The following is a 27,716-nucleotide window of genomic DNA, read 5'->3' as shown; positions in this document are numbered from 1 at the left end:
GGTAGAGATGTTTCCTATAGGAAAGTTCTAGAAGCTCTTCCCCAGGCGGTTCACCCATTGCCTGGTCTTGCTCCTCTGATGTTTCTTTGACTTGCCCAGGGGCTGGCCTATTGAGATGACTGAAGAAGAGGGTTTAGGTTGGAGGGGGCGAAGGAGAAGAGTGAGCAAAGGACCACAACACACCAGGTGTCGGGAGGCGGAGGCAGGAGCTATGGAAGGTTCTTGAGCTCAGCATTGCCTTGACAACAGGAAGGCTTTGCTGAAGAGATAATTGCAGGAAACAGGCAGGGGCTTTGGCCTCGAAGGAAATGGTGGGGCTCTGAGGTCCACCCTGGCCCACTGAGTGACTTGGGAGAACAAGGCAAGCAGGGGCTGAATGAGCCAGCTGGTCTGATAGCCTGAAGGTGGGGGGGTGGGTCACAGATGCAGGAATGGAGACCATGAACTGGTGTCAATACTCCTCAAAACTGGCTGCCTGATACTGTCTGTCCTTGAGGAGTCCCCCCAGACTCATGGAAACGTCCATCTTCGCGCTGGGCTGACATCACCTCTGTGTGGGAACAAAGTGCGTGCTCACGCCAAGCCTGTCTGGGTCAGCAGTGATCTGTGTCTTTGTGTGGTTTCAAAGGAGGGGGCCCAGAAAGAAGAATCGTGAAAGATGCTCTTGTTGGAGGAAACGTTTGGGAGCCTGGCTGACAGCCTCCCTCTGGGCTTCGCTGAGAAGAGGCAAGAACCACACCCGTGGCCCGATGTCCAGGTTCCTGGGAGAGGCAGCTGGTAGCACCTGCTACATGCAATGACTAGGCAAAGTCTTCATCATACATGACTTTACAGTGTTAAAGGGACGAGGTCTTAAGTCCCATAAAGCAGAAAGAGGCTCTTTGTGGACCAGTATTCATAGAATAGCTTCCACGCAGACAAAATCAAAACAAAGCTGAGGGGCCCTCTCAACGTGTACTAACCGGTGAGGTTAGTTAGACCTGTCAGCCTCTCCAGATGTGCAAGGACCTGGACGGGGGGGGGCCTGGTAACACAGTGCTCTCCCTGGGGCTGGGAGACGGCAGCACTGGTCCAGTCAGGAGGCTGGTTCGCATCCCGGCTCTGCCACCCCTGGCCTGGGGAGCTGGGCAGGCAACAACAGCCACCTCCTGGGGCCTCTGAGAGTTACACGAGATATGAGTGAAAGACTCTTAACACCACGGCGTATAATACCACCCTTTATTATTTCTTTACTGCAGTAAAAAAGTGATTCTATTTCTAGAGACCAAACAGCATCACAGACACTCTTGGAAGAAAATTCCCTTTGTTCCCAATCCTCTGTGACTGATCTGAAATCTGCTCACCTGCACAACAGAGACGGTCTCATAGTTGGGGTGGGCTAAGGGCTCCCTGCTGAGATCCACGCCACATGGAAACTGGCACCGTACTGGGCCCTGCCCTACCACAGAGCCAACTGGGACCTTGGAACTGGCCTCTGACTTTTCACACTCCAAGCACACTTGAGGCCACACACTCTGGCCAGTCCCTGGTGAGCTGTCTGGGGAGTTGTGGGCAAGAGGCTGGGAGCAGGAGGGGGTGGCAAGAATCCAGGGGCCCTCAGAGACTGACAGAAAGATGTGAGCTCTGCTCCACCACTAACTGGGCTTCCCAGGTGGTGCAGAGGGTAAAGAATCCGCCTGCCAACGCAGGAGATGCAAGAGACATGGGTTCAATCCCTGGGTTGGGAAGATCCCTTGGAGGAGGGCATAGCAAGTACACTTGCCTGGGAAAAACCATGGACAGAGGAGCCTGGAGGGCTACAGTCCATGGGGGTCGCGAGAGCTGGACTCAAGTGAGCAACTAAGCCTACACGCCACCCCTAACTGTGTGACCTGGGCCTTCTTCCTCTTTTGAAAACACAAATGGCAATTCTAGCTGAGAGCCCTGGTGGCACCCCTCCCCACTGAAGGCAGACCACATGCATGAAAATGGTCTAACTCAGGGCCTGGGCTGGCCGATCCTGCCCTAACAGTCTGTAGAAACAGTGCGTGTCTCCAAAGTTCTGGGCCACCCAGAGCAGCTAGTCTCCAAGACCTCTTCCCTTTCGGAACCACTTCCCACTGTTCCCTGTTTCTAACAAGCCCCACAGCCTGACTGAAGGCCTGTTTTGTTACCCTGGAGACGACAGAGACTCACAGTCAGCGGTAAAGATCGCAATCTTAGCGGCTCCCCAACATGGGGCTCCCTCGTCTAGGAGGGAAAGAGCTGCGCCGGCTCCCGGAGAAGAGCAGCCACTGTCCCACTCAGGCCGGGACGTCCTCACCTCTCCTCCACCCAGCTCTGGGCGGGGTGGGGGTGGGGCTCCAGGACCACTGCTCCTGTTAGACCAGTTCCTTCCAGGTCCTTCCCCCCTGACCGCCCCTCTGCAGTCATCCCAGTCCACCTGAACCCAGGCGGGCCCAGGGGCAGGTATAGGCCTCAAAGGTGCAGATGCCAACCGGAGTTCCACTCTGGAGGCCGGAGAAGAAAGGCAGGAACCACCGCTAAGCTGGGTGGCGGGGCAGTGGGGGGAGGTGCCAGCAGTGGCCACAGGCTCCTCCAGGGCAGGTGGGAGCAGGAGGAGGTGGCCTCAGGAAAGCAGCGGCTGCGGGCCTGCGGCATGCAAGGCCCCACTTGGTGGGCTCGTGGCTGCCGCACTCATGCCCCGTGTTCGGAGAAACACAATGGTCCTGGCTGAGGCAGCCCCCTATGCCGGCGCCGTAGCAAGGGGCCCAGTTTGCGCTGGCACACTCGGAGGACATTCTCCGCAGCACTGAAGGCTGTGGGTGTGAGAACGACGCAGGCTGAGGACAGGGTCCCTGTCGGCCCCCACGGCACAGGCAAACGGCAGGAAAAGGCCCATCCTGCCCGGAGCTGGGCCCCGTCCCCAGGCCCCTGCTCGGGCGGCACTCCGTGGCTGGGCTACGGCGCTGTCACCACACTCTGCTCGCCATGGTCCACGCTCCAGAGGCGGTAGAACTCGGCAAAGTCCACGTAGGGCTCCACGCGGCCATCCTCGCCGGGCGGGAGGGAGTGGGCGGGCCGGGAGCGGAAGAGGCCCCCGTCCGAGCTGGAGCTGCTGCTCTGGGTGTGCGTGTTGGTGGACTGCAGGGTCAGGGTCGGGCTCTGGCTGTGGGCAGGACAGAGGCAAGTCAGTCACCGGCCTTGGTTTCCGGCCTGGGGACACAGAGCGCCTGCCCTGGCCAATCCCTCCGGGCACAGGGCTCTCTGACAAAGGCCATCACAAGAGCCAGCCCGGCCAGATGTTCTTTAGGGCAGATGAAAAGTGAAAGGCATTTGTGAAGTTCTAGCTACAAGTAGCTATTTAAATTAACTAGAATTAAGCAAAACGGACCACTCACTTCAGTGCTCAATAACCATGGGTGGCCAGCGGCTACTGTGCTGGACACAGAACATGTCGCCCTCCAAGCTGTGCTGAGCTGGATGCCATCCATTCCAGCCTCTCTGAATCCATCCGACTCCCGACCCCACTGACCACAGGGAGGCCAGGATTCTTCTCCCAGAAAACCTCCTCACTCATTCTTCCTCTCACTGCTGGGTGGGCCAGGCCCCCCCCAGGCACCCACCCTCAGAGCCTGTAATGTCTGGGAATTACCTGCCAGCCCACCGTCCTGCAAACGCCCCGCACTGCCTAGCACTCAGCACTGGGCCAGCTCCGGGGGCCCAACTAAGCTCCAGTGCGGGGTGGAAGAAAGAGGCTGTTTGGGGCCCTGCGGAGCCGGAGGCACAGAAGAACGGCTGGTCTCCCAGCCTGGTCTGGGACGACCGCTACCACTCCCCGCCTTTGTGGACACAGCTGGGAGCTCCTCTGCAGGGGCGGGGAGATGTCCATCACTCAGCGGCCTGGCAGGCCGCTTGAGCCCACAGTGGCAGTGGTGGAGGGAGGCGGGCAGGGAGCCAGAAAGGTCCCCTGCGAGACAGAGGGAAACCTTCCTGGTGGCCCTTTCAACTGGCCAGCTCCTGAGTGGGCTGGGTGTGGCATCTCTATTATTCTGGCGGGGGTTGGAATGTGGAAACCAGATCCTACCCCCTGCTGTGGTGGCAGGTGGAGGGGGACACACTCCCCAGAATGGAGGGGGTGGGGTGGACACCAGACCTGTCTAGCAGGTCTGCCCTGCGGAGTGAGGAGGGGCCTACCCGCCACACCCCAAGGCTCCAGACCCCCGAGCTGTGGCCACCTCTCCCCAAGCCTGAAACTAGAGGCCTCACTTCAAAGCTAACACTGGACACTTTAGTCAGAGCGCACCGGCTCCCACAGGCCAGCACAGGTCAAACAATGCCCCACAGCACGGGTGCCATGGGGTGGCCTCCCAAACCACACACTCCAAGCCGGGAGCAAAGAACAAGAGGAGAACATTCCTATTAAATGAAAACTGACCCGCGGCACCTGCAGGAACAAGTGAACAGCAGGCTGTTGGCATGAATCGCCTGTCCCCACCCCACTCTGCCCGGCTTGGGGGAGCTGCTGGAACCGGATCTACGCAGGCCTCCCCAGGGATGTGGAGTTGGGAAGTTCGAGAGGAGCAAGACCCTACAGGATGCAGCCTGTGGCCACTCCATCCAGGGACCATCCATCGAGGGCTGTCCTCGGGAAGCAGGCCTGCCTGAAAGCGGCTGGGGGTGGGGGTGGGCACTTACTTGGTGAGGGTGGGAGTGGCCTCGTCCAGGGTGGAGGCACTGTGGGCCCCGTTGACCAGCTGGCCCTGGGAGGGCATGACGAGGGACAGGGTCACGCTGGTCTTGCTGGTGCTCTGGGCGCTCGAGTAAGGCACGGACACGGGATACACGCGTCCTCCGGCGGCTGCGGGAGGAAGAGAGTGGTGGGCCATGGGGTGCGGCTGGTGGGGAACCCTGGGGTGGCAGGAATAGGACTGCGCCGGGGGCTGAGAAGATAGGCGGAGGCCCAGTTCAGTGCCCTGAGCTCGGCCCTCTGCCCCTTGGGACGGTGAAGGAGTATCTGGCAGAGACAGGGCCCTGGCCAGGTGGGGACCTACTCTCAGCAGCAAAGCATCGCTGGTGCTCAAGCAGGAGGAGAAACCAGGGCTGCGCTGCCTCAACGAAAGGGTTACTGCCTGGCCTCCCACAACGCTTTAACCCAAGGGCTAAGAATGCTCCTGGCTGAGGCTGGCCCAACAAAAATATGGTTCCAACAACAACCTAATACTGCAGTAACCCCGCTGTCCGTGGGAGATCAAATCTCTCTGTGGAGGCCTGAGTGCTGGGGCTCGCTTGTTTGAAAAAAGAAAAGGAAACGCAGCCTCAGGATCTGACGGTCTTGACACTACACAGCACTGGGAGGGAGGGCAAAAGTGCAGTCGCCTCTCTTCCTGAGCAACTCGATTCAGAATTAAATCACCTCTAGCACACCCATCTGTGCCTAGGTCCCTTCCTTCTAGGGCCTTGGTGTCCCTTCTGTAAGTGCTCATTAATGAGGATGAAAGGAAACATGCAGCTGAGGTGCCTGGGGCACAGCAGGCCCTGGGCCAGCGGGTGCCATGGTCCCAGAGATGTGGCCCGTGGCGCTGCAAAGTGCTTCCCGTGGCTCAGGTCTTTTGGGGGCGGCCAGGGCAAAAGGTACTGTCCTGGTTTTACAGACAAAAAGGGAAACGCAAGCGCAGTTCAGAGAGCTTTCAAGTCAGAACCCGACCTGGAAGTGCTCAAAGGCAAGCCTCCCAACTCCACTCCACCCAAGGCAGCAAGGCCCAAGGCCTCAGCCGCTCTGCCCGACTCCAGCCCTGAACAGTGGCCTGGGATGCCTTCCTGTGCACGGGGCATACAAACCTGGGGCTGGGGAGGGTGCGGACTGGCTCATCTCGCCTAGGGGGTAGCCAAAGTTCCGCACCAGCAGGGTCATGTCCTCATGCCTCGGACAGAACTTGGCACGCTCCCCACCACTGGCGAAGGTGTCACTGTGGATCCGCTTCACCCGGTCCACCACGGCCTGGGCCACCGCATCGAGTGAAGTCTGCTTGGCGAACTCCGTGTCAATCATGGCAGCGATCTCCTGGGGGTGGGGGGGTGGGCACCAACCTGGTGAGGAAAGAGCAGTCCCAGGGACTGCAGGCCCCAACTGCACAGTCTTCACAATCTAATCAGGACACTTAGGGGTCACCAGCCAAGACTGCGATCTGAGCTTCTCAAGGTATTCAGGATAATTCTCCTGGAACTTTCTCATTAGAGAAGATATGACCTTGTGATTTCTCTGATTTTTGGCTTTCAGACCAAAACAATAGGGGAATAACATCCACCTCGCTGCATTACAATGAGGATAAAATGGATGTGAGGGCACTTTGGAGACTACTAAAAAGCCCAGTATAAACTGTCATTATGATTAAGCTTGCTTTTCTAGAACAAACTTACTATAGGAAATAATACGCCATTTTTGTCAGAAACTGAGGATACAGGATGAAGACAGGGTCCCTGTCCCCAGAAAAGTCCAGTGTTCAGTGCATTCTAGAAGCCAGAAGAAGACACTACATAATCTTATTGTGAAGATTAAAGAAATGAAAAACAAAAAGAAATCACACTGCTGGCCGCAGTCTCTTGGAGGTAGGAGGGCAGAAGCAGGTAACAGGAAATGACCCGGGCATGGTCCGGGGAGGTGGCAGAGATGGACTCAGCTCCATCACTGACCAGCTATGTCACCTCAGACAAGACCTGGACTCTGTGAGCCCCAAATTCCCTAATCTGACATGGCAGTGAGCCCTTGCCCCCACTAAGTTATCAGGCAACTGGAAGGAATGAGATAAAATAGGTGAAAAACCTAGAACACTGGTGGTAAGAGACAGTTAGGCACCTAAGACTTACCCTTCTTATTTCTCACTAGGGTAGAATCACAGATGGAAGGAGCAGCACCAGCTGAACTTCCCTGACCGACCCCGCCAACCAAGGTCTTCCCTTCAAGATCATCCTTCAAGTGGCTGCCTCGAGTCCCACTTCAGAGACACACACACTCCGAGGCAGAGGGGAAAAGCAGCATCTCCCACGGGCTGAGGACCTATGTCTGCCTCGCCCAGCCCTCACCGCAGCCCCACAAAGTTAAGAGGTCAGCATCCTCGTCTTAGAAACGAGGAACAAACTATAAATCGCCTACAGCTCAAAGAGGAAAGTGGAAGAGGCAGTGGAGTGGGACCTGGGCAGGCCACACGAGTTCTTGTCTGGCTCTCTGTGTACCAGGCTGCACCCCTGCAGGCCAGGCCCTTCCCGGACAGTCTCCAGAGCCATGCCTGCCTTCACCTCCCTCACCCTCTTCCCTGAGGCTCCACTCAGGGCCCTGGGGACTGACACTGCTTCAGGCCGGGAAGAGCAAAGCTTTTGGGTGGGATGGGTTTGCTTGGAACGCTGGGCTTTTTCTTCTCCCAGCATTGAACACAGCGATGTCTGGCAAAAGCATTTGAGAATCAGAACTCTAGGTCCCTGATTACCTTAGAGCTGAGCGGGAAAGCTGACTGCGGCCCCCGGGGAGCGTGCCACCCTGCGGGCTGGTCAGTCATACTCCGCCCACACCCAGCTCACCTGGTTGGCCTGCCCAGGCCCGTGGGCTGCCTCCAGGGCCTTGTACAGCCCCTCAGACATCAGCACCAGGAAGCCCGTCACGCCATCCAGGGGCTGTGCACCGTGGATTTCAGGCTCCGCGATGATCGGCTTGGACTTGGCAGTGCTGTGGGAAGAGAGCAGAGGGGAGAGTTGTGCTTGGAATGGGCCCCGGGACATTTATCCTGGTGAGAAGAATCTACAGCCAGAATGTAAAATAAAACACACTTCTGACAAGAGAAAAAGAAATAGAGGAAAGAGCAAAACCAAGAAAACAGACCTGTCTTCTGAGGACAGCTGCTAAAATAAAGCTCAGCGGGCCAGGAAAGTCAGTGGGCAGCTGAGGTCAGAACAGCCAAGGTCAAAGGCCCAATCCTGGCCCCACTCCACATTTGCTGTCCATAAAGAAGTCCACATCTCCCCGAAGCTGACCTAGGGTCCACATACACTCCAGCCACAAAGGGACCATGGACTGATGGCCCATCAGAGCTGGTCAATGTCAGGAAGTTCCAACACATGCAAGCAGGGCAAGGATGAGGGGACGTTCCTGGCAATAGGATTTAAAAGAGTGAGTCTAGAAACACCCCAAAGTCCATCAGCAGGGGCAGGTTAGGTGGGTGCTGACAGCTGACACTGGAATCCTAGTAGCGGGTACCAAGAATGCGGTAGCCGAGACTGCAGGTGTGTGGGAAAGGAGAGCACACGCCTATACTGAAAATAGTCAGGTGCACAACATGGCATGGAATGCGAGTATTTGTGGGTGTTTTAAAAAGAAACCTGCCCCCTCCCTGCACCCACCACACACACACACACATGTATACGCTCATGTGCACAGAAACCAGCAGCTTCTGAGGAAGGAGTCTGAGCCTGGGGTGGGAGGAAGATCCACTTTTCACTCCATATCCTGGGCATTTCTTGAATCGTTCTAAAATGCGATGTACCTTCCCATAAAGCAAATATAACCCCATGAATGAGAGACAAAAGATTCCAAACTCCATTATTTAAAGCTTGTGAGGGTAGGAGCTGCAACACATGTGCCCTAAGACACCAGATGGGCATCTCTCTCTCTCTCTCTCTCTCTCTCTCTCTCACACACACACACGCGGTGTTCTCACAAACAGGGTTGCTGTGGTCCAGGACACAAGCTCTGAATCCAGGCTCCCTGGGTTCAAGTCTTGACTCAGCCCATTGTTAGCCTTGAGCCCAAGCAGGCCACCCACTGACTGCGTGTCAGTTTCCTCTTATGAAAATATCCTTGGGGCAGAAACAGCACCCACCTCACAGGGTCTGAGTGAAGATGGAATAAGAGAATGGATGTGAAGAACTGTGCACAGGCTTAGACGAAGGCTCACAATTATCACCCTCTCCCGTCTGCTATGAGGACTGGGCAGCGCCCAGCAGGGACAATCCACCCGGCACCCCCGCCTTGGCCTCAGCCATGAGAGCACTGACCAACAGCCTTTGGCTCGTTTCTGCCCACACGAGGCAGCTCATGCCAACTCTGGCCTGCCAGGCCCCGTGGCACTGGATGCTTCCTGTGGCTTTGACCCAGCTCCCTAACTGACCCCTTGCCAGCCTGGTCTACAGGATCCCGACTCCAGGTCTGCTGGGTCCAGGGCCTGCCCCACACCAACCTCTCTGGAAGGATGAAAGAATCTCCTTGGGCTCTGAACTACCTCAACTCTACCTCTTGTCCCCAGAGCCCCTGGGCCTCAGTCTCCCAGACAAGCACGGGGCAGCGGGGCCAGCGCTCACCTGAGGAGGTCGATGTCAGTGTACCCGTACTTGACCTTGTAATCCCCGATACGCCTGGTGCTCTCCTGCCCACAGATGGCCCCCACCTGCTTGATCTTTCCTGCATCCAAACCTACCAGAGGGAGAAAAACACAACTCAGGCTTTGTTCATAAACAAGAACCCAGGGACTTCCCTGGTGGTCCAGTGGTTAGGAATCTGCCTGCCAATGCAGGGGACGAGGGTTCAATCCCTGGTCTGGGAAGATAGCACATGCTTCGGAGCAACTAAGCCCAAGGGCCACAACTACTGAGACCGCAGGCCCCAGAGCCCGTGCTCTGCAGGAGAAGCCACCACAGTGAGAGGCGGGCAGGCCACAGCTAGAGACCAGCCTCTGCTCGCCACCGCCAGAGAAAGCCCGCACGCAGCAACAAGGACCAGCGCTGCCAAAACCAACAAATAAAAAATTAAAATAAAAAAAGAACCGAAAGCAGACGACACAGACATATCTGCAAAAACAAAGCAATGGGGACCCACTGAACAGGAAGTGAGGTCACAGCAGGGAGCCTTGGAAGGCAGCTAACCCCAAGTCCCCCAGTGTCCCCAGCCCCCCTGAACACGCCTGGCTCAGAGTCCCTCCCCCACGGGAGACAAGACCCAGCTCAGAGTCCCTCCCCCAAGGGAGACGAGACCCAGCTCAGAGTCCCTCCCCCACGGGAGACGAGACCCAGCTCAGAGTCCCTCCCCCACGGGAGACGAGACCCAGCTCAGAGTCCCTCCCCCATGGGAGACGAGATCCAGCTCAGAGTCCCCCACCACGGGAGATGAGACCCAGCACCAGCCAACCTGGCTCCCTCTGCGGCCTGAGCTCACAGGGGAGGGACGGGGTGGCCGTGGCGGAGGCTGGAGTCCCAGGACTTCCTTGGCCTCTCAGGCTCCACCAGCAACAGTGAGTACCAGGGACACTTGGAAGCAATCCACATGTGATAACGCTTTCAACCCTTACACCATCCTGAGTGTTACTATTATCCTCATTACACAGAAGGGGAAACTGAGGCACAGAAAACTTGAGTAAGATCCCAAATCACCAGCGAGCAAGTGGCAGCGCTGGGATTCAGCCCCAGGCAGGCTGGTCCCAAGCCCAAGGTCACAGCTCTTCCACGTTGTGCCTCTCTCTACAGAGCCACCAGAAGGTGCAGAATGAGCCACCAGGTTTGACCCCCGCCCCCCAGAGCCCTCAGCCCGCACCGCTCCCCCTCACTCACCCAGCTGCGAGAGCCGGAAAAGCTCGTCCTCATTCTCTGTGGTGTGGTCCACGTTCAGCTGTGTCACCTGCAGACCATCCACCGTGGATTTGCATAGAAGTGCACGGTTTGTACCTGCAGCAGAATTTGAGCAGCTGAGCTAAGACTGAGAGCACAGCAAAGAACAGGACACATTGTAAAAAAAGAGAGAGAAAAGGCAGGCATCTCACAGACAGAACTTCATCAAAAGAGCAAAGAGAACAGGCTCAGACCACCGGAGTCACTAGTCAGGGAGAGCTGACGGGATTAAGGATTAGTTTAGACTCTCCCAGAGTCAACCAAGGATGACTATGATCTCAACAAGAGACCTTTTCTAAGGAGACACACTGCAGTATCTACAGACAACACAACAGGGTCGGGGTTTGCTTCACAACAAGGCAGGGACAGAGGGCTATGGATGAAATGAGACGCCCGGGGAAGGGATGTTGGGGCTGGGGGAGGGGCAGTATTCTCTGTTTATACTTTTGAGTTTTCCTCATAATTAAATCTTGAGGGAAGGAGAAAGAGAAGAGGGACCGTGTCAGTGGGATCTCTCCGGGGCCCCTGCAGCAGCCTCCACCTGGGGGGCACCGGCTTCTCGGGTTCCCACATGGCCCTTCTTGGCCTACAAACCCCATCAGCCCCGGGACCCTGCCCGCACCTAGCCCACCTTGGTCCCTTTCACAGGACGCCAGGTGGGTCTTCCACAGCCCGTCAGCCTCTCCCAGAAGAGGAAGCCACCGAGGCAGAGCAGAGAGGGGAAGCAACTCCCCCGGCCACAAGCCAGTCAGGGCCAGAGCAGGGGCTAAAGCTAGGACGCCCGCCTCCGAGCAGCCACTTCAAACACTCTGGGCTGGGACCGATATCACGTGGAATAACGGGAAACGCCCAGCGGCCTCCGGACACTCGAGCTGCAGGTCTTCTGTGTCTGGGGAGCAGGCTGGCTGCCCAAAGGACTCCTGGATCCTCAGGTGACTCTCCCCCACCGCCCGGCCCTGGGACAGACAGGCAGCTTACCGACATTGGCCACATAGAGCCTGTTGTTGAGAAGAACTGCCACGACGGCCATGGCTCCTCCTGAGACCTCCTTCTCCAAGGCCTTGAGTCTTTCGAGGATCTTCTGATACTGAGGAGGCAGCTGGTGCTGAGGGACACCCTAGAAGTCATCATGGGGGGTTCAGAGCAGGCCAGGGCCTGGGAGACTGCCTCACCCACCCGCCCTCCCTTAAAGAGCGAGCATCCGAGGCCCGGCTGGGAGGGAAGCTGGCCGCAGCGGCAGAACAGGTGTCTTTCCAGACAACCAGGCACAACCTCACTCGTCCCAGCAGCCCTGAAGGAGCCAAGGCAGGACGTGAGCAGGCCAGGGACGAGGCCTGGGCCGATTCGGGCCAAGGACCGACCTGACAGGGGCTTTGCTCACACCCCTGCCCACCCTAAGCAGAGACTCAGAGCACGGCTGCTCACAGCTGGCCAACAAGGTCCTTAGAGGACAGAACCATCACCCACCCACATCCCATCAGGAACTATCCCCCTAATGCCTGCTACTCTGGCCCAGCTGTGTTGATGGCTTGGGAGGGACATGGCAGATGAGTCTGTGCTCCAAGCAAAGCCGGGCCTTGCTTCTCCAGGGGCACAGGCTGGGGACATTACCTCGGGCAGCTGGGACTGGAGGCTCGCCTTCTCAGCCAACGCATCATCGATGGACTCCAGGAAGCTCCTCTCCACCACATCAAAAGCCTGGAGGTAGGGGACAGGGAAGCAAAGGCAGGTTCAAATACCACTGTCACCGGAGGCTGAAACGCCCCTTATAAACAGCAACAAGTCATATCAAGCGCAGGTCACCACGTGATGGGGCTTCACACAGGGCACCGCACGCACCACTGCTCCTGCAGAGCAAGGTCTGACAAAGACGGCCCCGTGGGGCTGGTACCTTCCGGGCGGCATCACAGAGCAACCAGAGAAGCAAGAGACAGCACAGAGGCTAACAGCACAGGCTTGGAGTCAGGCCGCCTGGGGGTGAATGTCAACTCTGCGCCTGCTGGCCAGTCTCAGACCCTCATCGATGACACAGAGGAAGTGCTGCCCTGAGAGTGACTGAGAGCATCCGTCCAAGCACCCAGCCCTGGCTCAGAGTGAGTCTAGGTCAGTGACAGCTAGTGTCACTGCCACATCCTGAAGACCCCTTGACATGGGCCATGCCACCACCTTCCCCAGGGGCAGCAGCTGACAGTTCCTGGCACTGGTCCCGGGTGATCAGGCCTTTGGGTGCCAAGGCAGGAAAATAGCTGGGAATGCTGTTCTCGAGGAACCAGAATCCACCATTCTCATCTACAATTAAATGCCTCTGGACTTGCTTCCAAAAGGAGATGCCAGGAGCAGAAACACCAGAACCGCAGCAAGCAGGAACGCAGAACTGGAAAATGACACCAGCCAGCCAGGAGTGAGGGGCACAGGGCCCTGAAGCTGCGATCACCGAGGCTGAGCATCTGAGCCTCATGGAAAGAAAGGGGTCACCCTAAACACCTTGCTTCTACCAGGGCTCAGCAACTCCCACCCCAGCCCTGGGTCCAAGGTGACGCCCAAAAGCCCTTCCCCAGGAGGATCTCTGGGCCAACCCTGGAAGTGAGAGTCGGCCCGCCCGAGCCCGGTACCTGCAGCAGCACCCGCCGCACATCGGCCTCGGTGTGCTCAGCGTTGAGCTGGCCCAGCAGGAGCTCTGCCGACAGCCGCTGGGCCACGAAGTTGGTCACCCGGTTGCCATCGTAGCCGTTGAAGACCCCATACAGGAAGCAGTTGTTCTCACTCCTGGCAGAGAGACAGGGCAGGAGAGGCCTGAGACCAGGGCTTCGCGGAAGACTGACTCTAGCTCCAGAGTGAGGGGATGAGGAAAGCAACCAGGAGACAAAAGACACAGCGGCTGCAGCTTTAAGTGAGCATCTGGGTCCCCACTCTGGCCATGACCTTCTGGGATGCCCTCTGCCCCCTGGAGCAGGCCCTTGGCTGGTCTGAGGTCTAGATGCGGAAGGGACAGCAGCAGACACCACCTCCGTGGGCCACGCTGCACTGTCAAGCCCCACGCAAAAGGGCTGCCAAACTGCTCTTCTCGAAAGCCTGCTTCTGCCGCCCAGCAGAGCAGCGGCGGCATCTCACCTGAACTTGAGCCAGTTGTCCTCTGGCGGATGGCTTTCGGTGCCCTTGCCGTCAGCGGAGTAGCTGCGGTTGGAAGCTGAGCCGACCCCCGAGAGGTGGCAGAGTGGCAGGTCGTCCGTCCAGCTGGGCTGCTGCTCCTGGGAAGGGCACCAGGACACCAAGATGTGTTACCTTCTTGCCCAGGGCAGACCCCACCTCATCTTCTTTTTCTTCCCCAGCAAAAACCTAGCAGGCCCAGAGCCCCACCCAGAAAGTTCCACTTCCTCCTGGAAAACAATGACGCGTGTATGAACAAACACCTGCAGAAGGCTTTGCATGGTTTCCGTCTAATCCACAAATGGTCCCCAAGAAACCTAAAAAGACTTGAGTTCCCAAATGCAAGGTTCAACAGTGGTCTCCAGGAATGTGCTCCATTACGGATGGAGCACGTGTCAAACACACAGACACAAATGAAAGAAACTCCTCGTGTAGAGCTCCCTGGTGGTCCCCACCTCACACTGCAGTCCCTTGGGCACTGGTTCAAACTGCAGATTTCCAGGCCCCTCCCAGAGTGTCTGATCCAGACTGTCTGCAATATAGGCAGTTCTTCCCAGGGGGCTGATTCAAGCCACCCAGAACCATACCTTGAGAAACTGACTTACGAGCTCAGCCTCAGTCACTCTTCCTGGTACTAGGGTCTCCAGCCCTGGTTCCTGCTTCACCCTGAGGTCCAGTCTCATCTGTGTCCACCCCCGGCATGCTTCTCTACTAAGACCAGATGCTTGGCGTGCCCTGTCCACATTTCACTCTTTCTTCCTGTGTGGAACAGCCTCTTTGTCTAATAATTTTCCACGTCCTTCGGGACTCTGGCTAGCGAGTCACCACCTCTAGGAAGTTTTCCATCAGGAAGATCTTTCCCCAGGCTTGGTTGCCAGCCCTCTTGTGTATCCCTACTACACTTGATCCCCCCAACCCTGCCTGTGTCTGACTCCCATTCTACCCCATAGGTCTCAAAGCAGGCTGTTCAGCACAACCAAGATGGAGCTTTAAAACATGCACAGAACTGTCCAAGAGCCAGCTCAAACAGACTCTGCATTTCCTCAGTCTCCTTGGGGGACACTCTGAACACCTGCATTCTCTAAGCCCCGGAAACGACTCTGACACAAGGCCCAGGTGTGATCCACGGCGTCTCACTGGAAGCCTCCCCTCCACCCAGCCCCACCGGGGAGCTGTGCCTGGTTCACACAGGCATTCCCGTGCTCACCATGTTGAACTACAGCAAACTAAAACAGCTGGGAAAATCCAACTTCAGCTCAAGAAGAGTAAAATTTAGATTGAAACCTTTACTGAAAATTGAACAAGCATGAATACTGTGCACAACTTCTTACAAGTCAGCAGTCACAGTCTTCAAAAAAGGATGTGAAAACCACTTCAGCAGGCTTTTGCAATCAGATATGTAAAACGCCTGTGGTTTAGCTTTTGTGGCACATTTCATCTTTTGTTTATTTACATACTGACAGGGAGGGACTTTATGGCTTTTTTTCCCCCCATTTTAATTGCTTCTATGCTGCATCTATTTCAGCATTTTTAGTTGTATGCTTTGCACCATGTAGCAACTTCAGCAGGCTGTGGGAGTTCGTTTTTATTTTTAAATTAGCCTATAGTAACATAGCCTTTCTGGTGGGTAGGTCTATGAATTTTAACACTTGTAGAGATTTGTGTAACAAACCGAGACACAGAACAGCCACAACTGAGACAAAGAACAGCCCAGCAACCCCAAACATGCCCCCCAGGTGCCCCTTTGAAGCCACACCCTCCGCTAACTCCTGGCAACCACTGACCTATGCCCCATCACTATGCAGTCTTTTTAAGAATGCCATAAATGAACTCACGTGGTACATAACCTTCTCCCTTGTTCACTGTGGTTAACACATAGAAGATAAGGTTTATCACTGTAACCATTTGTAAATGTGCATCTTACTGCTATTAAATAAATTCCCAATGTTGTGCAGCATCACCACCATCCATCCCCATAACTCTTTCCATCTTGTGAAACTCTATACCCATCAAACAAAACTCTCCATTCTCCCCCTCCTCCAGCCCCAGGCCACCACCACTGTATTCCACGTCTTTTAAGTGCACAACCTTCTGACGCTGGCTTCTCTCGCTCAGCATTATGCCTTTGAGATTTACCCAAGTTGGTGCCTGCATCAACAGTTGGTCCCTTTTATTGTAGAGCAGTATTCCATCACACGCATGTAGTAGAGTTTATCCATTTATCCCCTGAAGGGCATCTGGGCTGTTTCCAGTTTTGGGCAATTATGAAGAGAGCTATTATAAACACTCACAGGCAGTTTCTGTGTGAACGTAAGTCTTCATATTGCTGGGGTAAATACCTAAGAGTGAGACTACTGTTTAACTTTGTAAGAAACTGTCAAATTGTTTTCCAAAGCAGTGTACTATTTGCATCCCACAGGTAATGCACAAGAGTTCTGGCTGCTCCACATCCTCACCACTACATGGTATTTTTTTTCTTTCTTTAATTTAGGCATTCTAAGCAGTGTGTACTTACATCTCATCACACCTTCAATTTGCATCTCCTAATGGCTAACAACGATGGTGAACATCTTTTCATGTGCCTTTTTCGTCATCCACATTTCTTCCTTGGTGAAGTATCTGTATCTGTTTAAGTCTCATGCTCATGTTTTAATTGAGTTGTTTTCTTAACTGCTAAATTTTGAGAGTTCTTTATATATTTTGGATAAAAGTCATTTCCTGCATATGGGATTTGCAAATATTTCCCCCAGTCTGTAGCCTGCTATTTCATTCACTTACTAGTGTCTTTTGAAAAGCAAGTTTTTAGCTTTACTGAAATTCATTTAATCATTTCTTTCTTATATGGTTTATACTTTTGATGTCCTATCTAAGAACTCTCTGCCCAGTCCCAGGTCAAGAGATCTTCTGTTTTCTTCTAAAAGTATTATTGGGTTACATTTAGACCTGTAATCCATTTTGAGTTAATTTCTATATAAGGCAGCAGATTTCGGTCAATTTTTCTTTTGCAAATGGATGCCCACTTTTTCCAATACTAATTGTTGAAAAAATTATTCTTTCTCCACAGAATTACCTTTGCATCTTTGTCAGAAATTAACTGGCCATCCTTTATGTGTCTATTTCTGGGCTCTGTTCTACTGTGTTGATCTATGTGTCTATCCCTCGACCAACTCAATGATCTTGATTACTATAACTTTAAGTCTATATTTAAAACCTACATTATAAAATTGGTTAGTGTGATGCCTCTAACTTTAATCTTTTTCAGAATTGTTTTGGCTATTCTAGTTGCTTTACCTTTCCCTACAAATTTTAGAATCAGCTTGTCTGTATCTACCAGAAAATCCTGCTGGAGTTTTGACTATAGATCAATGTGAGGAGATGCGACACCTTCACTAGGTTGAATCTTGCAATTCATCAACATGGTATGTCTTTAAATGTCCTTGTGTTTTCTTTACAGGATTTTTTAAAAATACTGACAATTTCACCACAAGGGCTAAAAAGCTTTCCTTTGACAACAGAAAATATGACTGAAACCTGTGAGTGGAAGAGGAACAGCAATAAAAGCTGGAATTCTGCTCAGCTCCTGGTGATGCTGGATATTTATTAGATTGGTGTGAAAGTAACTGTGGTTTTGCACTGTTGAACTTTGCTGTTTGATATTGGCATACTTCCTTAAATAAATGTGGTTATCTTGTACATAATTTTAATGCATTTTTTTTTGCTAATGTCTTATTACTGCTGTTTATTTTATATTTATTTTAGACTAGGGAAATGATGTTAGACACAAAGAAAATTCAAGTGATTTTCTTATTCGAGTTCAAAATGGGTCATAAAGCAGCAGAGACAACTCGCAATATCAACAATGCATTTGGCCCAGGAACTGCTAATGATCGTACAGTGCAGTGGTGGTTCAAGAAGTTTTGCAAAGGAGACGAGGGCCTTGAAGATGAGGAGCGTGGAGGCCAGCCATTGGAAGATGACAGCCATCATCAAAGCTGATCCTCTTACAACTACACAAGAAGTTGCCGAAGAACTCAATGTCGACCATTCTACAGTCATTCGGCATTTGAAGCAAATTGGAAAGGTGAGAAAGCTCGATAAGTGGGTGCCTCATGAGCTGATCACAATCAGAAAAGTCACTGTTTTGGTTGGTAGGTAGACTCTTTACCACTGAGACACCAAACAAACCCTTAAAATCATCGTTTTGAAGTGTCGTCTTCTCTTGTGCTGAGCAACAACGAACCGCTTCTCACTTGGATTGTGACGTGCAACAAAAAGGATTTATGTGACAACTGGCAATGACCAGCTCAGCAGCTGCACTGAGAGGAAGACCCAAAGCTTCTTCAAACTTATACCCAAACTTGTACCCTTGGTACAAGACAAACTTGTACCAAGAAAAAAGGTCCTGGTCACTGTTTGGTGGTCTGTTGTCCGTCTGATCCACTATAGCTTCCTGAATCCTGGTGAAAACATTACGTCAGAGAAGTACGCTCAGCAAACAGATGAGATGCACTGAAAATTACAATGCCTGTAGCTGGCATTGGTCAACAGAAAGGGCCCAATTCTTCTCCATGACAATGCCCAACCACACGTCATACAACCAACATTTCAAAAGTTGAATGAATTGGGCTATGAAGTTTTGCCTCATCTGCGATATCCACCTGACCTTTCACCAATGGACTACCATCAAGCATCTTGACAACTTTATGCAGGGGAAATGCTTCCACAACCAGCAGGAGGCAGAAATGCTTTCCAAGAGTTCATCGAATCCCGAAGTATGGATTTTTATGCTACAAGAATAAACAGACTTATTTCTCATTGGCAAAAATGTGTTGACTTTAATGGACTGTAATGTGTTGACTATTCTGGGCTTCCCTGGTGGCTTAGGCAGTAAAGAAACTGCCTGCAATGCGGGAGACCTGAGTTTGATCCCTGGGTTGGGAAGATCCCCTGGAGGAGGGCATAGCAACCCTCTCCAGTATTCTTGCCTGGAGAATCCCCATGGACAGAGGAGCCTGGAAGGCTACAGTCCATGGGGTCGCAGAGTCGGATACGACTGAGTGACTAAGCATAGCACATTTTGATTAATAAACGTGTTTGAGTCTAGTTATAATGATTTAAAATTCATGATCCAAAACTGCAATTAGTTTTTCACCAACCTAATAACTCTTTGACAGGTCGAGCTACAGGGCAATAAAACAAAACAAAAAACTTCTTCACGGTAACACAAAATTGTTTCTTGCTCTAATCCTAACCTGTCTCACTTAAAAGCAACAAAAATGTCTGTTTTAATGTAAGTGCAAGCTTTAATCTTTGGAATCCCCACACAGCATTACACGATGAGAGTATATTTGATTAATACATATATTCATTCAACAAATGTTTACTGAACATTTACAAAAGGTTGGCATTACCCCAGCTGCTGAGGACACAGCAGAAAAAATAACTAAGGGTCCTTAACTTGAAATTTCCTTGCTAGGGAGAGAGACTTCAAACATGTTATACAATGAATAAACAAGGCACTTTTAGACAGGGAAACACGCTATGGAGAAAACACATCAGGGTAAGGGGACGGACGGGGATGGGCAGGGCTCTTCTAGATGAGGACGTTACAGGAAGCCTCCCTGGGGAGGTGACCTCTGAGACAGACCCGAATGATAATGGAGCAGTGGTCATTTCAAGGAGCCTTCCAGTTAGAGGGAGAAGTACGTGCAAAGACCCTGAGGTAGAACATAAAATGAGTAGGTTTAAGGGAGCATGAGGCTGGCATCGCCTCTGTAGTGAGTAGCAGGAAAAGTAGCTTGTTCCTATGTTCACACACATGCAGGCACATGTGTGCCCAGGTGGGGACAAAGGAAGGCCTTTCAGGCCACAGAAAGGAGTTCACTGCCAAGGAGTTATTTTTCAAGAAAGAGATGTTGCCCTAAGCCCGGGCACCACAACTACTGAGCCTGTTCTCTAGAGCCCGCGAGCCGCAACGACTGAGCCCGTGTGCCGCAACTACTGAAGCCTGCGTCCTCCAACAGGAGAAGCCACAATGAGAACCTCGTGCACTGCAATAAAGAGTAGTTCCAGCTTGCCGCAACTAGAGAAAGCCCGTGCACAGCAACAAAGACCCAGCACAACCAAAGATAACTTAATTAATTTAAAAAAAAGAGAAAGAAACATGTTGCCAATCATCCCCTAGATCTTAGGATCTATCTTCATCCACAAGAACCTCACCAAGGTCTCAGGAAACCTGCCAAGTAAATTTTCATAAGAAACTCCTTTTCTAGGGTCTCTCTCCTGCCTCCAACTGGGATGAAGTTAAACACAAGATTAAGCAGAGGCATAAAAGCAACTCCTCAATCAGGATTGTCACTTGTCCTCTTGAAAAGATGAGCCAAGAAGCCAATATTTGGCGTCCCGAAATGCCATAACTGTTTTAAAGCAGGGGAGGAGAAGACATTTACACGTTCTAGAATCCTGCCTGTGATTAACACTGAGATTAAGATGGACTGAACTCGTCCTCTAATATGAGATGAACAATACAAATGTGTCACCCACGATGCAAAACCTGTCATCCATAATGCAATCACCATGGATCCCCTGCCATCATCTAACTCCCACAAGGGACCTGAATCTTTCCAACACATGCATACATTCCAGCAAAAAATAAATGATCACCCAGTAACTTATGGCCCCACTCAGCACTGAGAAATACACTATGAGAAAGACTGGTACATTAGTGTCTCTCACAGGAAGGAAACAAATTCAGGTGGATGACTGGGGAACTCACCACGTCAGTGTATCGTGGCAGGGGAACAATTCGTGTCAAAGCACTTCACGACGGGAGCACACGGTGCTGCTCTCGGGAGCAGGCTGACACTGCACTGGTGGTTGCGGCCATGTGCGGCAGCCGTGAGCACAGCAAGCTCCCCAAACCAGAGAGACTGTGTGTCTGACAGTGGTCAATCTACTCAGCCAGCACCTTATTCTTCAGAGAGTATTTATGCCTAGTGTCTGGATACTTAAACAATGTTAAGTGCTTTTTCTGAAATTTGATTTTCATAATGATGAGCTAGTAATATTTTGGAAATGGATTATTTTATTAACTGGCAATTAGTGTTTAGGTCAATGGGTAAGTATGCCAGGGCTATTTTTATTTAAAGGCAGTCTTTGTCCATAAAGACACTTAAGGAAACGGTAATTGATGGGTATTTTCTTAATGTGCCATTCTATGTATACTTCAGTCAGTCCTAACACCAGCATCTTACTTAGTGGGTAAACAAAAGAGGCATTTGTATTCAGAACAGGAACACAGCAAGGATACTGCAACCTCCATCACTTAACAATGAATTAGAGGTATTAGCACATGCAATTAGACAAGAGAAAAGGAGGAGGGCAGAAGACTTGGAAAAGACATACAGTTATCTCTATCTGAATTTGATATGACAGTACTTGGAAATCCCGAAGAATAAATAATAAAACCAACTCAAAGGAAATAAATAAAGGTGGCAGGATAGAAAATCAACACAAAAAGTCAAGCCTTCATATACTTAAAGAAAAGATCAGCATCTAGCCTCCATGTGAAAATTCCTACTGTCAACTAGAATAGCAAAATCTTTTCCCTCTGAAGTTCTCTAGAGTCAGTCCCCTGCAACCACACTCCTGTAGAGGGTTTTTTAAGTCTAAATTTTTATCAGTTGGATTATATCGTAATGCTTTCATCTCAGCCTTCCAGCCTGTTGACACAGTTTTGAATCTCACCCTTTGACAGATGGACACTCTCACTCAGCTGTCTTGTACAGATAAGGCCTGCTATACAGAGTGTTCCAAACGATTTCCAAAAAACTGTGACCAGAACAAAAAGCGTGGAAAGCTAACCCACTTCCGACAGGAGGTGTCCGCAGCAAACACAGAAGGGAAGTAACACCTCCACTGGAGGTTTATGATACTTGAAAAGCCATATGTATTTTTGGAGCCTCAAATGAAGAGGTTACTGACCCTATAGGTACAGTCCCAGAAACAAGCACATACTTTAATACAAACCAGCTACTCGTACATATGAACCACGCCGAGCCAAGTTCTTGTTTCACACTGGCACGCTTGAAATGCTGAGTTTCTCTAGACAACTGAACTTGGCTTGCTATTTAAATAAAGAAAAGAAGAAACTCAAAAACATTACCCAAAGAGCATATTCAAAAGTATCTATGGTAAGGCTGGGCCTCCCCCTTTCTGTCTTTCTAAGTCCTACCCATCCCCAAATGCCCTGCTCAAATCTAACTGGTGCTGGAGGTCCGTGCTTCCCAAACCTCAACCATCCACTCACTATCTTCAACAAATTACCCACTTCATGTTTTTTCTTTTTAATATTATTTATTAACTTATTAGGCTGTGTGAGGTCTCAGCTGCAGCATGTGGGATCTAGTTCTCTGACCAGGGATAGAACCTGGGTCCCCTGCATTAGGAGCACGGAGTCTTAAACTGAACCACCAGGGAAGTGCTTCATGTTTCTTCTTTAATTTGCCTTTTTTTCTTTTAAATTCAAATGCTTTCATTTTGAATGTAAATTTGTTAGTATTATAAGTGGAAAACATTATTGCCTGCCAGATCATGACCACGATAAAAAGGAAAACAGAACAAGGTTATGAAATTCTAATTGATCTCTTGGCCCACTGTACTGTGAGCTGAAGCCCTGTTCTCTCTGTTGAAAAAAAGGGATATTAGCAAGAATCAGAAAGGTGTTTGGTCCTATGTACATACTAGGACCAAACCAATTCTATCTCTTGAGAACATCATAAAGTTTGAAAGAGAACTAAAGAACAAATAACTTGCATAAGTAGTGATGACTTTTATACCAGCACACACTGACCACCTCATGAATGTGTCCTAGGCTCTGGGAAAATACTGCCCAAGGCCACAGGGCCCTTTCCCTGAGCAACCATGTACACTGGGCACCTGCTCCCTAGCCATTAAGTCTGTGGCTTTACAGCAACTCTCAGGTTGTAGCCTGGTACTGTTAATTGGCTCCTTTATTTCACTGATTCAAAGACATGTATTTTCAACATTTTTAATATCTCAGAAGTTGGTGTATTACAAGTTAATCAGCAGTGCGCTTTCTTTCTTAGTAGTATATAAAATGATGTGTCCTTACAAGCAGTAGTGTCAGACCCAATGACATTTGGGCAATTTCTCAGGTACCTAGATTGCAGTCCCCACGGCAGCTCAAACGTTCAGTAACAGGCCGCCAGAGAATTCCAGGAGGTGCTGCCCATGCTGGAGTGGGAGAGTACTGGGTCCCCCCTGATTTCAGCAGTGGCCCCCCAAATCATTCTCACCCTGCTGTGGCTAAGTAAGTTTCAGTTCTATTCTCCCCCCCTTCTCCACCTCCATGGGGTTTATCCACACCAAGCGTTCCCTACAGATTCTATTAAAACCCACCAGACTGCCTACCCTCTTGCTTCTTTCCTCCACGTTTCTGAACAATTTTTGGAAAGGTCATTTATTTTCTATTCACACAATCCACCCACCCCTCCACCCCTGCACCCACTGATGCATACTTTCTCCCCCGCCTATAAATGCCAGGCCCAAAGTGCTGCTCAAGCAGTGCTTGAGTGCCTGAACATGAGCCGTGAGAAGCTGAAAAGGGGGCGTCTCACAGCTCACAGAGCCGAGTAAACACAACTGTGAGCATGGCCCACTTAGCTCTTCCATAGGTTACAAATTCATATCTTATAAGAAAGAATCTGTTTCAAAAAGCCTAATTTTGACTGTGAGGGAGTTTCCAAAATTCCTATTTTGGTATACATTTCTCTAATGATTCAACTATATTTAACCCATTAAGGGCGTTATACCTTGTGCACATAGATTTATGCATTAGTACCTCATGTACATATGTGATAATGTCACATAAAATACTCCATAAAAGTCCCCACGGAGACTCATCTCAAACTCTTGGGCAGCAGAAATGGACAAAAGCATGATTCCAATTTCAGGCCACAGCTTGAATATCAAATTATTGTATGAAAAGGGAAAGTGTTTTTGTGGTGAAAGCACCCAGATTCCTTAGAGGCAAAAAGGAAGCTAAGAAAGGGAGAATAAAGCCCCCAGGAAGATGACTCTGGGTTGGGGGGGGACAGTTCTTTCTCTCCAAAAAGTCTAAAACACCCTGACGCCTCCTGCCATCTCTCTTTCTCAATGACCTCCTTTTCCCTCCTTGCTTCTCTGGGACCAACTCCACTCCTGGCGCTGCATCTTTCACTAGGGTTTCCATCAAAGGTTCTCTATGTTTTCACCAGAGATATAGACCTAATACATTCTTAAAGGGGCTACTAGTAATTGCGGAGTTTACTGTGTCCCAGAGCAGCTAGACCACATTTTGATGGTGTATGAGATGGTTATGGGTGATGGTTACGGGCTTAAAGGATGTTTTTACTTTAAGGCTGTATGTTTATTTTCATATACATTGGGGAAAAAAAATATGGCTATGACTTGTGATATCATAGATATATCTGCTCAGGAGAAAACTGATTTCAAGTTGACTTTTTTACAATTAAGCAAGTAATAGTTTGAAAAGTGAAAGTGAAGTCGCTCAGTCGTGTCTGACTCTTTGCGACCCCGTGGACTGTAGCCCACTAGGCTCCTCCGTCCATTCTCCAGGCAAGAATACTGGAGTGGGTTGCTATTTCCTTCTCCAGGGGATCTTCCTGACCCAGGGATACAAAGCCTGGTCTCCTGCATTGCAGGCAGACACTTTAACCTCTGAGCCACCAGGGAAGCCGTAGTTTAGGCAAACTTAAACTAGTGATTCTCCCTGCCCCCAAGGTCCCCCACCTCAGTAAATGGCACCACTGTTGTTCCAATGAAAACCTTGTAGTCCTTCTCAACTCTTCTCCCTCTGTCCCACACCCCACGCCTGATCTGTCAGCAAATCCTATCAGCTCTTCCCCGAAATGCAGACAGAACCCGGCACTCCTCACCAGCCCTCTGCCATCGCTGGTCAAGCCTCGGCCATCTTACACCTGGACAACCAGGAGCACCACGCCCAGAGCTGCCACTCCCGCCACTCAAATGACGGCCTCTGTACGGAGGGCTCTTGCTCCTGCCACAAATCAGATCGCTTCATGCCTCGACTCAAACCTGAGAGCGTCACATTACACTTAGCACAGAACCCAAAGCTCACATGAGGATCCACAAGGCTCCCTCAAACGTCAAGCATCTACCACTACCCCAACACACTCCACTCCACTTCAGCCATGCTGGCCTCCTGATGCTCCTCGACAGGAGAGCCTTTGCGTCCCTGTTGCCTCATGCAGGAATACTCCCTCCTACACGGCCCGTGCCTCTCATCAAACGTCAAACAACCCTCCCTGACCACTCTCTACAACAGGCTCTCCATCATCCTGTCTGTGAATCCCGCCTATTCTTCCTCGTACCACTTCCTGTGTTATATCCTAGAAACTCATATCATATACAGTCTGTACTTATTGCTTCCTGTCTCCGTTACCAGAACATAACGCTTCATGAGGGCAGAGTCCCCTGCCCCTACCCAGCGCCTGCCACACAGTGAGTACTCGGTGACACTGGAGGAAAAGAAATGCAGCCTTCATTCAGAGCAGAACTGAGGGTGGAGGTTCATGGCTGGAGCATAACCACATCAGGTCAGGCATGTAAGATGTTCATTTAATACTAACGATGCTCCCGGGAGTACTCTTGGTTGGGGAAACCAAGGTTCAGGGAAGTTAAGTCAAAAATCAAGGTTCAGTGATGCAATGTGACTTGCCCAAGGCCATACAGGACTGGTGAGCTGTTTTATCAGGTTGTGAAGGGCCCATGTTCTTTTGAAGTTACTTCAAAAGCTCATCTTCTCTTCAAAAGACCTTTCAAGGCACTACACCACCTGGGGACCAAAGGTGAAATTCCTCAGGACCACATTTCAAGAAGCGCTCAGCTAATCTGTCAGCTCATCAGCACCCCCTCCCAGCCCCATGTCAATAGGTCCCCAGCCCCTCCTACAAGCCTCCAATGACCTGGTCACATCAGGCCATCAGCAGCCCCTCTTCACACTGACAGGAAAGTGCTTTAATCACTGTATTTGTGATACATGCTTCTCCACGCAGCACTGCAAATGCAGTAAGGGTGGACACTGCTCTATTTATCTTCGTATACCCAGGTCCAGTGACTACAGACCAGCATCCCTTATAGCCACCTGCAGAATGATGCTGTCTGAGCTCCTCTCAACAAGACTCAGGACAGTGGAGGACAGGTCAAGCCTAGCACATGTGCATGGACACTTGGACACCTTGTGAGCAAAGATGTCGTGAACATTATTAGGGTGGGAGGGGCCTAATGTGGGCACACCCACCATTCCTTTGCCTTTCATCATGATGCTATGTGCTTCAAGCTAACCAGCCAACTTTTAAAAAAAATGCACACCACCCAGGAACACATTCTGGAGCTAACAAAGCTCACCTCTATCTAACCCAAGTTACTTGGGCTCCATCACACCGACAAAGGAGGGAAGCTGGTAGCCACTCTTTTGGGTAAGCCAAGTCAGCCTACAAGTTACCACTCCAGCACTTGCCACCATCCAGCTAGTATTTCTTCAATGTTTACTACACTGGGGACATTTGCAGAGGGACCCTGCCCTCCTACAAAACAGAAGGCTAGGCCTACCTAACCAACTCAAGGATGAGGCCAAACTGCCAGGCAGCAGTAAAATAAAGGGGCAGCCAAAGGTGTGGAGGGGAAGACAGCATTCCCCACCAGGGAAGGCTAAGCACTGGACCTGGCTTCAAATGCTTTACTCATTATTTTACAAACAAGGTTATTAAATGCCCACCCAGTGATGGTAGGCGATGGTGACACTCTTCATTGTAGATCATAAATCCCTCTCTTCACTTTCCACTACAGGAGGCAGTCAAGTCCACAGGCAAGTACAACAGACTGCGAAGTCTGAGGAGGACCCAGGTGATTGCCAACCTGCCCCGGCAGGTCAGAATCGGCCCATGGTGACAACATGCACCATGGATGTGAATGTGTGTCAAAATGATGCAGAGGCTGGAGGACACCAGTGACAAGCCCATGAGGGTCCAGACTGAGAGGAGTGGAGTCTCAAGACTATGCCCCCATCCCCACCCCCCCCCACACATACTACCTACTCTTACCTAACACCTAAGGAAACTGAGGCCAATGGAGGAACAGTGAATTAGAACCAGGGTCTGAACCCAGGCATTCCTCCCATATAACCTAGACATTAAGTTTCTGGAATCAGAATCCCTGACTTTAATCCTGCCTCTGCCACTTACCAGCTGTGTGGCCTTGGGCAAAGGACCACCTCTCTGTGCCTCAGTTTCCTCATCTGTAAAACAGGAAGAATTACAGTATCTACCTCACGGGGCTGATATGAAAATTAAACTCACAAATGTAAAGTGACTGGCACAAAGCCTGGGATACAGTAAGCGATACACAATGGGCTGGTGTTGCTATGAGGATTAACGAACGACCTGCCCAGGGTCCGGGGTGGGCTCGCTGCTCGGGCTCTCTCGCCGGCCGCGCGCTAGTGTCCCTGCAGGGTTCAGGACGCTCCTACCCTCCACGCGCCCTTGACGCTCGCGGCCACTGGACCGCGAATCCGAGCCCCCGACAGCCTGGGCAGCAGCGCGCACGCGCAGGCCTTGCGGGGCCGCACGCGCCCCCCGGTCACGAAAGAGGGGGGTGGGCCGGCCTGGGAAACGGGAAGAGTGACGGCCACACCCCGCTAGGGACAGGGAGGCAGCCCAAATGCGGAGAGGGGGCCGCGCCTGCACCCGACAGTTCCCCCAGGACTCCCAACCCCCCAACCCGAAGAGCAAGTGGGTTCCTCACACTCTGCAGCAAGCTCCTCCTCTGCGCCGCCATCTTGGAGGGACCCCCGCGGACGCGCCCGCCTCCCGGCGGAGCAGTCGAAAAGGGCGGCTAGAGCG

At 51.5% G+C, this 27,716-nt stretch overlaps 1 protein-coding gene across 2 annotated transcripts; it reads right to left on the bottom strand.

Moving 5' to 3' along the window:
- Nucleotides 1-1,204: 1,204 nt before the first annotated feature.
- TAB1 (TGF-beta activated kinase 1 (MAP3K7) binding protein 1) lies at nt 1,205-27,716 on the bottom strand. 2 transcript variants are annotated; one of them, XM_020881763.2, is made up of 11 exons: nt 27,619-27,716; nt 13,738-13,874; nt 13,239-13,392; nt 12,238-12,324; nt 11,605-11,743; nt 10,570-10,683; nt 9,328-9,439; nt 7,555-7,699; nt 5,821-6,043; nt 4,678-4,840; nt 1,205-3,148 (listed from the first exon to the last, which is right to left on the bottom strand). In XM_020881763.2, the coding sequence occupies exons 1-11, from the start codon at nt 27,649-27,651 to the stop codon at nt 2,941-2,943; spliced, it is 1,515 nt and encodes a 504-aa protein (XP_020737422.1). In that variant the 5' UTR covers nt 27,652-27,716; the 3' UTR covers nt 1,205-2,940. The 2 variants fall into 2 exon arrangements, with proteins under 2 accessions (XP_020737422.1, XP_070309453.1); XM_070453352.1 differs by lacking the exon at nt 27,619-27,716 and adding an exon at nt 14,379-14,766.

Source organism: Odocoileus virginianus, chromosome 23, assembly GCF_023699985.2.
Source record: "Odocoileus virginianus isolate 20LAN1187 ecotype Illinois chromosome 23, Ovbor_1.2, whole genome shotgun sequence".
Taxonomy (NCBI): Eukaryota; Metazoa; Chordata; class Mammalia; order Artiodactyla; family Cervidae; genus Odocoileus; species Odocoileus virginianus.
This window is presented reverse-complemented; position numbering and strand designations above follow the sequence as displayed.

Bases quoted from the DNA above. Each gene is read 5' to 3' on its own strand.
- TAB1 (XM_070453352.1), bottom strand. From the start codon at position 14,456: ATGAGACTGGACCTCAGGGTGAAGCAGGAACCAGGGCTGGAGACCCTA. The intron at 4,841-5,820 runs GTTTGTATGCCC...TTCCTCCCGCAG, and splicing joins CGCACCCTCCCCAGCCCCAG to CCGCCGGAGGACGCGTGTAT. The intron at 3,149-4,677 runs GTAAGTGCCCAC...TCCTGCCCACAG, and splicing joins GCCACTCCCACCCTCACCAA to CCAGAGCCCGACCCTGACCC.